Source organism: Pelodiscus sinensis, chromosome 3 (genome assembly GCF_049634645.1).
Source record: "Pelodiscus sinensis isolate JC-2024 chromosome 3, ASM4963464v1, whole genome shotgun sequence".
NCBI classification, from domain to species: Eukaryota; Metazoa; Chordata; order Testudines; family Trionychidae; genus Pelodiscus; species Pelodiscus sinensis.
In genome coordinates, this window is record NC_134713.1 from 157,721,888 (window position 1) to 157,737,490 (window position 15,603).

The window sequence follows — 15,603 nt, forward strand, 5'->3', positions numbered from 1 at the left end:
AGAAATTCTGTGCGGGGAAAGGAATGTCCAGTGCTCTTTACAATGGTCCTGTTGTCCCAGCCGGTGACACTGATTTATATTGTACAGTTCAGGTTGCAAGGATTGATTTTTATCCATAAATGTTGATTTCACACTGACAGCAAGTCTTTCCATCAATGATAATCATAATTTACAGCTAGGCTACGTAAGCAAAATGCTGCTTAAAAACGTACTAACATTTGATGTAAGGTTATTTATTTCACATATTTCGATGCATGATGTTGACAATTTGTGTTTTACTGGAGATGAGGGTTGAATTTTCTGAATCTCAATGTGATCATTAATGATTATTTCTGAGACCTCCACTGTTGCCCTTCTTCCCGCCCCAGAATTTCACACTTCTGTGAAAATTAGAATAGCTAACAATAGAGAAATGCTTCAAATACACATTGGTGAAATTATTCATTGAAATGAAAAACATAAAAATCAAATTCGGACCCCGGATTCCCTTGTTGTCCTATCTACAAGGACTCCCTTCCTCTGGTAGCAAAGACATTCAGTAAATGTCACAGTTTGCTGCCTCTCAGACAGAGAGCAGGTTCATGATATCAGGCTCTAATCTTCCAACTCAGAGGTCCTCCATCTTTCCCTTCAGGCCTTGCCTCTAGGTTCAGGCCTTGCCTCTAAGTTCTACTCTAGAAAAGCATATGAATCAGTATTTCACAAACTTTAACCCTCAAAGCCCACCTATCTGTGAAACCATATCTAGCTCTGGGGCAGCCATTGAACAGTGTAGGAGAGCATACAGAAAGCCACCCCGCTGAACTGCCGCAGGAATTCAGGAAGGCAGAATGCAATTACCATAGTGTGAATTTGGCCAGGACAGTGAGGGTATGTCTACACTACCACCCTAGTTCGAACTAGGGGGGGTAATGTAGTCATACCGAGTTGCAAATGAAGTCCGGGATTTGAATTTCCCGGGCTTCATTTGCATAAAGCCGGCCGGCGCCATTTTTAAATGCCGGCTAGTTCGGACTGCGTGCCGCGTGGCTACATGCGGCACGAACTAGCTAGTTCGGATTAGGCTTCCTAGGGGGGTAGTGTAGACATACCCTGTGGGTATTCATAAAGGCCCACGGGATCTTTCATAGCCAAAGGGATCAAAAACTTGATTTTCCATCTCCAGAATAGCAGCACAGTGCACTTGAGACACTGGCAGGAAATTGCTCCCACACTGACTGAAAAAAAGCAATCACCTACTGAAATTCTACTCCCTATAGCACGTGTGCGTGTATGTACGTGTGTCTCTACTGCTGTCCCAGTTCAATCTTGTTTGGACTGTGATCCTGTCTGAGTCAAAGTAGTTTGGTATGACAGATTAGATACACTAGCAAGACACAATGCCCCTCCTTCACACGTCATACCCACTGATCCATTATACCAAAGCTATTCTCTTAGGCCATATCTATATTAGACCCAGAAGGTTGGCTTAAGGCACGCAACTCCTGCTATTTAAATAACGTATCTGGAGTTGACGTACCTTAATTTAAGTCAAGCTTGGTGCCATCTTCACAGAGGGAAGTTGGCAGGAGCAAACACTCGCATTAGCTTCCCTTACTCCTTGGAACTGCAAATACTGGTGTCAACTGGAGACGCCCTCGGCATTCAATTTAGCAGGTCTTTATTACACCCACTAAATTGAATGCCAGAAGATCAGTCTCCAGCATGTCGCTAGTTGAGGACTTGCTCTCTCAGATGGGCCATGCTTTCTTTCGGTTTTGCCTATGCCCAGGCAGTGGTGGTCAATAGGCACTTTACTTCAGCTCTCGAGCAGGATGCAGGCGATGGCACTAGAGAGACTAGTGGAATGGGGTTATCTATGCACCTCGTGGGACCTTGATAGGCCCACAATTTATATCTGTTTCAGACATCAAATCCGCAGATATCTACTTTATATCTACGGGTATCCGCATTCGTGAATATGGATGCAGATATCAGCGGTTTATTTTTGTAGATATAGATACAAATTTTGTGTCCACACTGCGCTCTAGCAATCTAGGCATCTGGTCACAAATGAGGACATTACCAGAGCCTCCTCTCCTTTAAACCCTCACCTACAACAAAGTGGTGAAGGGCTCTGGCTTCAATTAGCATGTGACTTTAGGGTGGGGGAAGAGAGCAGGCAATGCGGTCTGAAATACTCCCCCTCCGAGCACAGTCTCTTCATTTGTGGATACCTTTCCCTTCCCCTCTCCATCTCCCCTCGGCTTTATCCGTCACTGGACCCCAACGCATCTGGTTTTAGACTGAAGGTAACTGGAGGAGGCCTTCTAAAGCACGACAGTATTTCTTCCCGCTTGGATAAAGGAGGGGTAGCAAGGCATCAATAATTACTTTCTTCTTGCACCCCACCCCACCACCCTCATGGGATACAATTACCTTCACAGAACTTCCAGAATGGAAAAACCCACATCTCCTGCTTACCTGGGACTAGCCAACAGGTCAGCATACAGGAATGCTTTCACCTTTTGTGGTGCGCTATGTTTGAGGAGATAACCCTGAACCAAAACCTCATTTCTGACCAGCCAGAGTATACTTCTCAGTCCTTGGCTTAGGCCCTTGCTATCTAGATACCTAAATCCCCTGCTAGTCACTGAACATTGTAAGCTTCACAAAGCTGCAATGATAGGTGTAAGCCTCATTTTGTGTTGTGATAACAAGTAGGGACCCTGAGCAGCTTTTGTACTAGGAGCTGGACATGGATGGAAGTAGACAGTCCCTTTTTTATGTAAGGGGACTGTTAGCCCCTTACTAAAACTCTGTGGGAGTTTTTGGTTTGCCAGCTCCCAGTATCAAAAGGGGAAGGGTCTATGAGACTGACAGACCCCAGAGACAATGGAAAGCAGCCAACACCAGCTCGGCCTGATTGACAGGTTGGACAGGCCAGTGAGGGAAGTAAGAGGCCAGGCACCGTCCTCCGTGTGAGCTGGAATTTTTCTCGGTCTCTCTGAGCAAGGAGAGGGGGCTGAGAGACAGCTAAGAGGAGCAAGCTGTGTGGAGAGGCAGTCCTGCAGCAATACAGCCAGGCACACACAGTCCAAGGAGTGCAGACCCTGTGTTGAGCAGCAGACTGGCAGTGCTTAGAGAGCCAAAAGGGACAGAGAAGCAACGCAAGGAGCTGGAGACTGGCAAAGCAGCACAGCCTGCAGCTGGATGTGGTGAGCAGCTCGGACCAGCAAAGTGGGGGGAGAGGCTCTGGGCAGGGAGATATCACCAGCCAAGAGGCTCAGCAGGCCAAACTGGGAGAAGGGTCTGACCACCTAGAGCTTGAGGCTGTGTGGTCACTGCCAGAGCAAGCATGTCCAGCCTGCAGCCCCCCCCCCCCCTGCAGCACATACAGGGCCTCTAAGGAAGAGACTATGAACTGTCCTTACACTCTGCAGACTGCTGTTTGTGATGGCCCCATGCTACAGAGCAGGACTGTGTGTTCTCATTTAACCTTTCTCATTTTTTCTTATTCTTTTCTCTCTAATCAGTTGATGTTTAATCAATTGTATTTGCTTTGAACTTTATGGAATGATCACTGGGCCAAGAAAGCATGCAGTGTGACGAGAGCACCCCGGAGTGGGGACACTCTATCCCCTGCCCCAAGTGACTACAAGGTCGGGGTCTAAGCCCCAGGAAACCTGGGCCCAGCCTTGTTGGGGTTTCGAGGACTCTGCTACTCAGGAGAGTGGAGGGGGAGCCCTCAGGATCAGGGAGGCTGTGGAGTAAAGGAAGTGGGAGTGGGGACTCAGATCCTTTCGTTGGTCCATTTCACCGGGGTGGTATAGAACTCAGGAAAGTTCCCCACAATAGCGGGACCATTCCCCCGCTTACATTTATGACGGAGGCCACAGTCAACAATCCAAGTCCGATTTAACCAACAGAAGTCAGGGCATGCTAGCTGCCTAACCACTGTCAAGATCTAGCCCCTGATGGGTAAAGAGATGAAAATGCAATTTGTTTTCTTCATTGAGCCTCCATTGATCATCTTTCATGCGTACCTTTTTGCACCATTATGTATATTTTAACACAAACATGGTTTTGACTCCACTGTACTGCAAATCTCCCCTGAAACACAAGTTCAGCCATCATATGCAGATGGTTTTGCCTAGTTCCACACCTCACTACCAGTGTGGCAAAGGTATATGCAGCCCTCTTTCACAGCAGCCTGCACAGCTCTAGCCTCCCAGCCTGTCAGCAGCATCAACATAAACCAGGCCTACAGATCACGGCCAGGGCAAGCAAATTTTAAGGAAATGCTCTTCCGTAGCCTCCTTGACCAGGATGTGCTCTTTTGGGCAAAGCATTGGTTTACCCTGCTCAGAATGTTTTTCCACTTGTTCATACAGTCACTTGAACTTCATTCCTCCTCTGTGAAGTGAAGAAGAAACACTGCAGCAGAATAGCCTTCTGCCATTCAGTGACACAAAGAAAAACACATGGGCAGAGTTAAGAGAAGGGGTTTTCTTGTGGGGCATGAGAACAGGATTTAATTATCACCCCAGGGGAAAGACCCAGTTCCTGTTTCCTTCAAGTTGCACTTCAACTTATGCTGGGGGGTGGGGAGGGGCAGGGATTATACCACTGGCTAGGAGACTGCCTGCATTCCATTACCTACATTCCTCCTCCACCCTCCGGAGAGGAGTATGGGTTTTGTGTCTGGCAGTCCAACATGCCAGTTCATGTTTCACATCAAGAGTTCAAAAGGGGAACTACAAAAAGAAAAGAATCCTCTTTTTCCACAAGAGCGGTCTTTTTTCCAGAAAGCGTACGTGTCTCCACCACCTCTAAGCTTTAAGTTAGTCGTGGGCGGGGGGAGGTGTCCTAAAACCCAAGCTGGCTAGTGATTTATACTTGGCCCAAATCTGTTCTCTGGATTTGGGTTTTAACACAAACATTTAAAGAACCTGATTCTGCAATGCTTGGCCATGTGTAACCCTTACTGGCTCAAATAATCCCACTGAAGTCAACAGGACTAGTTCTGTTTAAGGTCTGCACAGGAAAGGGTTTGCAGGACTGAATTTTAATAGTTCATATATGGACTCCAAGAAAGACTAGGATTCCTATGCTCGCCCTTTGCGAAAGGCTTCAGGATCCATTGATGAAGGAGAGAATATGATATTATATACACTGTACCCAAGCAGCATGGGAGAGCAAGTGATAAGCAAAGGAAAGGATTAAAAGCTGTTTGAATTCAGATCTGAAGTGGAGAGTCTGAGATGGAGAAACAAGGAGGCTGACAGATAGCACCAAGGTCTTCATTGCAGCTTGAATGGGCTAGAGCAGCACATGGAATACACATATGCCCTGATGTTTTCATGGCGGCATCTCCCAGAACATTAGCTGCCCTGGTATACCTTGTCCCAGCATGCTAGAATATACTTTGATAATGTAAATTTTAGGTGGTAAATGCTGTTGTTCCTTCAGAGAGGCATGCAGCTCCCTGGTGCTCTTCACCACAAAGCTAGAAGTGGGTGTGCAACAGCACTGCTTGTGCTTTAGTCGTATGTGATAGCTAAGAAATGCTTCCCCTGCCTGGACTTAAAGCGACATGTGGTGGGAGCTCCCAGGCAGGGCTCCCTCACGGTGTCTCACCAGCTCACTGCTTGGTAAAGCCCAGCCCAGGTTTCCTCTTGTGTCTCCCATCCCCACCCCCACCAGCAGGGCTCCCCTCTCCAGAGGCCTGGGCAATAGTTATCCATAGTCAGGTGAGCCTGTTAGAGGAACTGGTTTGCTCTGGATAGTCTTTACCCAGGGAATAAGTTGCTGTAAGCCCTGGATTTGGATTCTGGAACTGCAGCTGCTCGTTTCTGCTCAGTGACAAGCCAGGGCACCTCGCAGCACTAACCTGACTCCCATCTTGCAGTCCATAACGCAGGGGGAGTCAAACTCAGCCAGCAGGTCTTCCATCTGATTGTACCTCTCCCCATCCTTCACCACGTCCCCGTGGTAGGCAGGAACAAAGGGTTTAAGGACATCATTCATCAAGCGGTCCAAGCAGCGCTGCTCAGATTCACAGTGCTTCTTGAGTATTCGCCCATTAGCTGCAGCCTTGAAACTACCTGAGAGACAAAAGGCAAGACAGTGCATATTCGGGTGCCAAATACCCACTTTCGCAGAGGAGAGCAGACAAATAGTCATGAAGCCTCCTGCCCCTGCTGACATCCCCACCCAGAACAAACAAGGTGAAATGAACTGCTATTGAGTGTTACCTAGCGCCAAAGATTAACAGAGGTAATTGCTGACATGACAGACCTCAAGTGAGAGTCAAGGCTGTACATACTACTCTTCTGGGGGGACTCAATCATTCCTTCCCTGCCTCCCAAATCACTGCCTCTAAGCACAGTCTCTCCCAGGGACTAGTCCCTAATGACAGAAAGTAACACTCATGAACATTGCTGCATGGCAGGGTTTGAACTTGGGACTTTCATCAGTCAAGCACCAACCTCTACTGCTCGAGTGACAGGAGTAACTCCAGCATTTGACAGCACCCTGTACAAACTAGCATTTAGATCAGTCCCTCCCTCATGCCCCTGCTTCCCCAGAGACAAGGCTGATTCAATGTGAACACTTAATGAGCATCACAGCGACAATGTAGGCCAATGCAGCTAATTAGTGCAATAATCAAGAGACTTTCCAGTACACCGTGGAGGGCTTCTTTGATGACTTGACACAGCTCACACTTCCATACCTGCATGCCCTGCTAGTTGGATCCAAGGATACTTTTTCTTGAAGGACATAACGAACGGGGACCAGTGTACCATATTTTTGATCTTCCGCCATGACTTGCTCTAAGGAAACAGAGAAAGGCATATAGTGGGTCAATGTTTTTCTGTTCATAAAACTGGGAGCTCTTTAATCTCCAGTCTAGCTTGGAGAGCAGGTTTGTGGATTTTTGGGATGAGGAAAGAAAGCCAATACTGAAGAGAAGAAGAGAAAGGAGCACAGGGAACACTACTTCACCCCTTTCTCTTCTGCCCTTGTATGCAAATAAGTCATTGATCTCAATTATCAGTTCACACTGGCTTAAATCAAGAATGTCTCCATTGAAGTGAATGGAGTTTCAGTTTTACACTGATTCTGATCATGCTTTCATCAGAGTCATCTGCTATCTTCTCTCCATCTCTTAAATTTCCCCTTTAGGAGCAAATAGACATTTTTGGGATGCACCCTGGACAGTGTGTGTGTTAGAATTCTAGGAGACCTGTTAAATTTTGCAGATATGCCAGTGTTTGGCAGGATGGCAAAATTCCACTGCAGATCCACAAACAAAAGCCTATTTTTGTTTCCATTGGAAGACAGCTGCTTTGGTCATTAAGTACTGAGTCCGTGAGTGTCTAATTGACCAGCCAAACCAAGTGAATCAGCACATTTTAGAGAACAATTCCCTTCTGGCATATGGCATTTGTTATTAGATTTATTAGTACAAATACTTGTATGCATGAAGGCGGGTTTGTTCTCAAAACATAGGAAAGCTTCTTTCAAAGATGCAGTTTTTCCTGAAGAAAGTTGTTTTCCCTAAACTGTGCTGATGGAACACATAGCTAATAAACAGCAGAGATATTTCTTATCTTTGCACCAGAAGGCTGTGCAAACAATCTGTGCAGGCTCTATACAACAACAATGGGAAAATGCCTAATTGCACAGGATGAGACAACCAGTGCTTTTGTCCTGGGGACTCAGGAGCAACTGAGTTCAGTTTGGAAGTGACATGACAGTTACCTTCGTTTGCTCAATTTTAAAACACATGTAAGAGAGCAGCTGCCTCTTCCCATACAGTCTGGAGAACTAAGTTTCACCCCTCTCAGTCTGGTCAATGAGCGATCCATCATCCCCAGTCCTTAGGGCATTTACTTAGAGTAAATCACAGACCAGAGCCAGAAAGCTAATATTGTAGCCAAGGCATTAGGGAGAAGGAATTGATCTGGGTGCAATGAAAAGATCAGAGGTTTTAATTTCCTAAGCCTTCATACTGGAAATCACCATAGTATGAGTCTGTAGCCTTAGGAACCATAGTACTCATCAAGATTGTTAAGAGTAGCTATATGAAGTGTCAGCAGCAGAGAAACACAGATGTGTGGTGGCCACCGCGCTAAACTCAATTTTGAGACAACTCTCTTTGCTATCTTGGTGGGATTTTATAGGATGCTGAGCCATGTGGCATTAAAAGTTTTAACATTTAACTGTAAGAAGTGTGCACTAGGTTATGCCAATTAAACATGGACCCAACTAGGGGAGAATGTGAAGCCACTTCTCCTCCTGGGAAGTTCAGGGAATCCCTCCCAGATCGCCATACACAGGACAGAACAGGTTTGAGCCTGGCCCCCCAAGGCAGTATGAGAGGAGACAAAGCCAGATATCCTTGTGAGACACTGTGAGGGACTAGCTCCTGCATTCCGTGTGATGTCAGGCTCTTGCATGGGATGTGCAATGGAGGAAGGGAGCCAGGCATACCATCTCTCCTGCCAGAGCACATGGATTGGCCACTCACCCTTAGGGTATGGCTAGACTACACATTTTTGTCAGAAAAAGGTATGCAAAAAGCATTGTGTCCCTTTCCCCCGATTCTTTTGTCAGAAGAGGCTTTTTTGACATTTGGCCCGTCTAGACTGGGCCAAATGTTGGAAAAAAACCCCTCTTTCGAAAGGCCCCTTCTTCCTTGTAGAACGAGGAATACAGGGGTTTTTGAAAGAGCACGTTAGCTCTTCCACAAAAAAAAGCAGAAGAGCAAATGTGTTCCCTGGATGTGGCGGAGTTTTTTTGGGATATCTCTGGTATCCCGAACCTCCACACACACACACCCCTCCACAGGCTAGCTGTACCCTGGTTACAGGGGAATCAGAGGTGTCAGTCTCATCCCAGGCTTGTTTTCAGACCAAATGTTTGTCAAGAACATTTCCAAAACACTGAGATTACCTGGAGCATACATCTCCCTTGAATTTTGCTGTTCAGGATTTATTTATTGGAGCTGCAGTTTTACCAGGTTGGGACAAGGATGCAGAAGGTAGCTCCCTACCTGACGTGTGGATGAACACTTTCTTTCCAAGTAAAAGGCCAGAAGTTGTGTGCTTTGACTGTTCTTTGTTCTTACTTGGCAGAGAGCACAGGGGCTTTTCCCTGTCCTTTTGTTTTCAAAATAGAAACACTGCATTCCCACTGTCACTGACTGATTTTAAAAGGGACTCCAGCCTGCATGGGAGCTAGGCTTCAGATCAATAGGACCCAACTTGTCTAAAAGGGGGGATCCTCCCACCAACGCGGAACCATAACTCACTCAGTCTCAGGATACAAGCCAAGGCAACGACTGTTCTCGAGCCAAGATTTTGTTTTTTGGTGGTTAGAGGTATACAGCAAAAGCCTTGATGTGCTTCAGAGCAGGAGCGAAGTGATGCCAAGTGGCTCCCAGAGTAGAGGTGGCCATCCCAATTCCCTCCCCCAGCAGAGGCTTTGAGAGATACTGTATCCAGATAGGTCCTGCTCTGTCATCCTGCCCGACTTCTCCTCCTCCACCAGACCTTACTGGCAAAGGAAATAGTTCTCACAACTCTGCGATGGGCTCAATCCCTGCCTCGGCAACTATTTATAGCTAGTGTGCTAGTGAGCGGGCACTGAGAGCACTTTCTAGTCAATTAAGCAATACGGAGCTCTAATGGCCAGCTGAACCAGGGGCCAGGGCAGAGGGGCTGACAGACTCGCCGGGCCCCTGCGCAAGGTGGGATGGGGGATGGCTCCATGCTTCTGGACGAGGCCTTGAGCAGAAGGGGCAGGGCCAGGGCAGCCATCCCCCAGAGCTGCTGGGACCACGCCCCCGCTCAAAGCTGCCCAGAGTGTACCACACGGGGTGCCACCGGTGATTTAAGGGGCCCAGGGCTCCAGCCGGCAGCAGCAGTCAGGAGCCCCGGGCTCCTTTGAATCACCAGGCCCTGGGGCAGGTGTCCTCTTTCTGCCCCCCCGTATTGGCCCGCCTGGTCCAGTGTTGCCGGCCCTCAGCATGTTTCCAAGTACAGCACAGCCTATTCCTGCTGCTTTACACCCCTAGGGAATGGTTCTGATGCCGATCTAGGACAAGGGTTTGTAAGCCACATTTCAGTACACATCCCATTTTCAGAGTTACAGCTTACCCCTTCCCTGTTCACATCTCCTGTATGGCTCCAGGCCCAGGCAATGTTCCCTCTAATCTTTTCCATCCAGGGCAGGGGACTGCACTTGATGACCTCTCAAAGTCTCTTCCAGTTTTAGTGTTCTATGAATCTATGTGCGGATTTTTTCATCCATGTGTGGAATACATTTTTATGTGCACCAATGTTTCCTGAGCAGCTACACCAGAGCCCAGCTTACGAGGCACTATGGCTTCAGGTCCTTGCGTGCCAAAGCACCACTCCCCAACCCTTGGTGGCACCTGCAAGTGGGAACACAGCAGTCCAGGCGACAAGGTTTTAAAGAACCCCTTTGGTGAGGTGTTCCATGGAGGAGCATTACCTCTGAGCTTTTATATAGGTAAGTTGCACAGATATTCAGAGTAAATTATTCTTTGGGACAACTGGAAGAGTCATGTGGTACTACAGAGTAGTGAAGTATCAGCTGTGCACCAGATGGTGATTTTGGTGAAATGACTCATGTGTCTGACCATATCAGTATCCACTGAGGTCAATGGTACTAGTCCGGGTTGAAATGTGTAAGTGTAAGGGTCTATGACACACACAGCAATGCTGCAAGTATGGTGTCCTTAGGTAAGGTTTGGAAGAGCTGGTTCTTCAGTTACCTTGCTATCCAGCAAAAAGCCTGGTGCAAGGGTTAATTTAATATAACTTTGCAGCACAAGTCGGTTAGTGAGTGCGTAAGTGGGGCAGCTATAGCAGGTGTTAATAATGTCGTGTTCTCTCACTGCATCTAACCTGTTTTAACAGCAGCCGCAAATGCAGAGTGATTAGCTATTTTGTGCTAAATTATTCACCAGTGATGAAAAAATATTCAGTGAAGAACCCCACAGGTTACACTAAGACACTTATGTGGCAGGGAGGCTAAATATTACAGCTGTAGTAGATTCTAGACTTACTTCTGTAAGAACTCAAAGTAGCTACAAATTTACTGCATGTTCCTCTGTCCCTTTACAGCCATAGATACTGACTAACTGTCTTCTGTGCATCTTGGGATGCTAGTTTGGGGCCATTCCTATTAGGTGACCTAGATGGGAAAGGAGGGGGCAACTCAGTGACTTGTCATGTCAGACATTTAATTTTAGTGCTCACTTTGGTGGGGGGCGGGTAGGGAAGACATAGTTTTATCTACTCTATTTACTTTACATATCGAGAGGCTAAAACAGACAGTGGACTTCCCCTGTCGATGGAGCTTTGTATGGAAAAACCATACAAGAGCTCAGTGCCAACCCAGAAGCACAAGAAATATTTTGTTTCATTAGATTAAACAAAATGTGTCTGATGAGATTGACGTTTCCTGTATATTTGCCCTAGGGCAGATGGCTTTCTTTTAAGCAGGTGGAGCTCACGACTGCTCAAGGGAGTTGAGGTTCCTCCCGCCCTGTCCCTTTTCTTGTGCAGATTTTGAAGTGGTTTTAGTGATATTATTTCCTTTGACAGATTGTTTTGTGAGTGACTTGCCCTTATTCCAGACTGAGCCAGAGACCTGTGGCAACCAGGTTAATTAGCTGCAATTATGGCATCCAACAATTTTACAGGGCCAATTGTTCCTTAAAATTGCTTGGCTCAGGCTTGTACTGAATTATTTCTTTATTGTTATTTAATATAAACACATTACATTAGCCAAGACTTAACTCAAGCTTGGAAGATGATGAGAGTCCAGGGGCACTTTCTGTCAGTAATTACTCCATACCCTAAAAACAACCTTCCCCACACACTCCAGTTAGACCTTGAAAGAAGCTGGAGTCAGAACAGACCTAGGGCTTTGTCAAGAACTGAGGCAGTCTTCAGAGGAGTCCACAGTCCAGTGCAGAGGTGCTGAGCAACTACTGTTTCCACTCACTTCATTGGTGCTGTTGATGCTAAGAAAAGTCAGGCCCTAAGTATATTGCATCCATATTGGAAAGAGTGAATGGATAAGGTGAGGAAAAGCAGAGGCAGGGAGAGAAGAAACCAGTTCCTAACTCCACTTACAGGCACCCCCCTCTCCATTTAGCATTTGACAATTTAATCTCTAGGTTTCTATTTTCATAAGCGGACAGGGCAGGAGGGAGTAAACTCGAGTAACTTCTAAAATCCATGCAAGAAACTGGGTCTGTTTTTTTATATTTGCTGGGCAAGAAACCTAACTAGTTCATAGGCATAGCTTGTCAAATATATGAACAGGATGATATACCATGGGGCTGCCTGCCAGAGCAGAGGCCTGGACTCAGTGACCCAGGAATCCCCTTTCAGTCCTATGTCCCCGTGTGTGGCATGTTAACAGTCCCCAGCACTTTTTGAAAAGCTGTCCATGGCCACTCATGCATTTAATGATGTCCTTAAAATCCTTACTGCATGCCAGGCCCTGGTCGTGTAATGCTTGAAAGACGGCAGTGTCTGCCAAACCTGCCAAGAGCTTTATTACCCCCACTCGCCTCACACACTCCCTGCCCCGCCACTCCTCGCAGTCCCTGAGGCTATATCTACACTACACTGATCTATCGGAAAAAGGTACGCAGATTTTGGGGGAGCGCAATTTGCGTACCTTTTTCCAATAGTTTTTTCAGAAGAGGCTTTCCTGAAATTTGTCCCATCTACACTGGGCCAAATTTCGGAAAAGCCTCTTCTTTTGGAAGAACTCTTCTTCCTTGTGGGAAGAGGAAGACAGAGCTTCCAAAAGAGCATGTCTACTCTTCCGCAAAAAAAGCAGAAGAGCAGATGCGTTCCCTGGACGCAGCGGAGTTTTTCCAGGTTACCTCTGGTATACCGGAAACACCCCATAGTGTAGACATAGCCTTAGACTTGCTAGGAGTCACAGTGTGCAATGTTCAAAATACCCTCCAGGGATCGGTGCACAGCTGCAGTGTAGCAGTTCTCTGCCCCTTAAAGTGAAAGTATCAGCCCCACCAAAAAGGGAACTCCAGCCACAGTAGTTGCTTGGTTGTACAGTGACAAGTCACTCTTAAGTTCAGTGACGTTCAGCAGAACTTGGGAGTGGTTTTGGGGTGGGTAGGGAGGGGAAGGGGAAAGGATCAGTTAAACCAATTTCAGGTTTAAAGGTTAGCAATTTGCTCCCAGAACCTACTGCTTTATCTCACCACAGAGAAAGACAGATTTTGAACCATATTCAGCAAGTACTGAAAAAAGCAGGGAATGTTTGCCCACAGAGTTCACTGTGTGTCAGCGGGTTGTAAGGCCTTGGTACATACAGCCAAGGGAAAAAGAGGCCATTTAGTATTTCCATGTTTAAAAAGAATGAATGTGTTTTCTTTCGGTCTTTAAAAAGTAGTTACGGTTTCCCTAGTGATGATTGTTTCCCTTCACTAGGAAAAGCCTTGTACCACCCCAAGAAGATGATAAGGAGGCCAGCTCTATTCATTGTATGAGAGGCTGATGTGCAGGTTGTAAGCCCTGGCAGGTGACTGAGCAGCTCACTCCTGAAACCAAGTTTGTAAACTCTTCATAGCACTGGAATGTTCTGGCACACAAGTGAGAAAAACAGGACTGACCCAAAGAGACTTTAAACAGAAGACACTAAGGTGGCCTAGCTAAAGGAACCTGCAACCGAGCTCAGACTGTGCTTCTTCCTTTCAGTAAGGATGTTAAGGAGTGGGTATTTTGCTAATTGTGTAGACGATACAATTTGTATTGACTAAACGATTAGTTGATAAGGAGAGGCGTGCTGCAGAGGAGGCGTGAGCAGTCCTGGCTCACACTAGCTCCAGGACCGCTGCAGCTTGGGTGACTCCCAGAGCCGGTGTGAGCCGGGACTGAGTAGTCTTGGCTTGCGCTAGCTCAGATACCACTGCAGCTTTGTCTCCCCTGCCCCCACCTCTGTGCACTGCACAGATGGTGCTGGGGGAACCGGCTTTTAAGCCAGCTGCCTCCAGCACCAGCTACTGCTCCCCCCCCCTTGCTGCTTCTCATAGGGTATGTCTACACTACCCCCCTAGTTCGAACTAGGGGGGGTAATGTAGTCATACGGAGTTGCAAATGAAGCCTGGGATTTGAATTTCCAGGGCTTCATTTGCATAAAGCCGGCCGGCGCCATTTTTAAATGCCAGCTAGGTCGGACCCCATGCCGCGCGGCTACACGCGGCACGGACTAGCAAGTTCGGATTAGGCTTCCTATCCGAACTAGCTGTACGCCTCGTGGAACGGCATACTGCTGGCTATCAAAATTTGCAGATGATACTGAACTTGCTGCCTCTGATACAGAGGCAGGAAGGAGGGGGGAATGTGAGTAGTCGACAAGATTAACCAATAAGCCTAGACTTATCAGTCGACTACTCATTCACATCCCTAGTCGGAAGACAGGGCTAAATGGGCCTTTGATCTGACCCAGTATGGCCATTCTTATGTGGTATGTCAGGGAAGGGGGGGCCACTTCACAAATTTTGGAAGTGGCCGCGGGCCAACTCAGAAGGGTTGGGGCCTTGGGCAGAAGGAGCGGCATTGAGAACTACTCGATAAGGTGAACCCACTTATTTTCTGAACCCACTGCAGCTAGTAAGAACAGTTTAATTTAAATTATGAAACAGATGAAGCGTTTTAACTTTCTCATGTTAGTTTATCAAACTTCATTTTAAATAAAGTAAAATATTATGTCCAACACAAAAGGTTTCAATGTTTTCTTTATTTATAGCAGGGGTGGGGAAACCCTGTTGGGTAGGAGGTCACTGACCCACAAAAAAAATCAGTTGGGGACCACACAAGAAAGAAGCAAAAAACCTCCAAAAAACCCCAACGCTCACTGATGTGGCCCCAACTGAGACACCTCACTCCTCTGGTGCCCCAGCCTCATGGGGTGAGGGAAAGGGACGGGGGAACTGAGGTTCAAGGCTTCCCATAGACCAGGTTTACTTTTCTGGGGTTCTGAAGCAAGCTGGAGGTGCCCGGTCTTGACAGAATTGAGGTGAAGGGTGAGGTCTGGGCATGAGGGGGAACCTTACCTGGCTGTAGGCCCCCTTGTAGCAATGGCTGCAGACACACTATCCCAGCCTCCCTGGAGGGAGACCCTGCTGCTGCGGCCACGCAGTCCCGGGCCAGCCCTGGAGGCCAGAGGCGCCACAGCCATATGGCCCCAGAGGCCAGAAGCACCGCTGTTGCAGCCACATGGCCCGGGGCCAGCCCTGGAGGTGCCTTGGCAGCGGCGCCTCTGGGGCCAGCACTGGACTGCGTGGTCAAGGCACCACTGAGGAACCTCAGCCCCAGCGCTGCCTCCTTCCACCACAGCCTAAGCTGCTGCAGGAGGAAGGCGCGCTCTCCAGTGGCTGCGTGGGGTGAGGAGGGGTGGGGCTGAGCTCCTTCCCCTGTGGTATGTGTGCCACAGGTTGGGCATGCCGGTTAGGGGGCGGGGCCTGGAACTGCCTCACTGGCCGGATCCAGCCTGCTGAGAGGCATTTGCCTATCCCTGGGTTATGTTCACTGTGGTGATAAA

General features: G+C 47.6%; 1 protein-coding gene across 1 annotated transcript in view; it reads right to left on the bottom strand.

Annotated features, from left to right (window-relative positions):
* ITPKB (inositol-trisphosphate 3-kinase B) overlaps window positions 1–15,603 on the bottom strand; it is a 93,894-nt gene that overhangs the window by 14,992 nt on the left and 63,299 nt on the right. The window contains exons 3-4 of the mRNA XM_075925311.1: window positions 6,716–6,815; window positions 5,873–6,086 (exon numbers count right to left, since the gene is read on the bottom strand). Coding sequence (XP_075781426.1) covers window positions 5,873–6,086; window positions 6,716–6,815 — 314 coding nt within the window. The remainder of the gene's footprint in view (window positions 1–5,872; window positions 6,087–6,715; window positions 6,816–15,603) is intronic.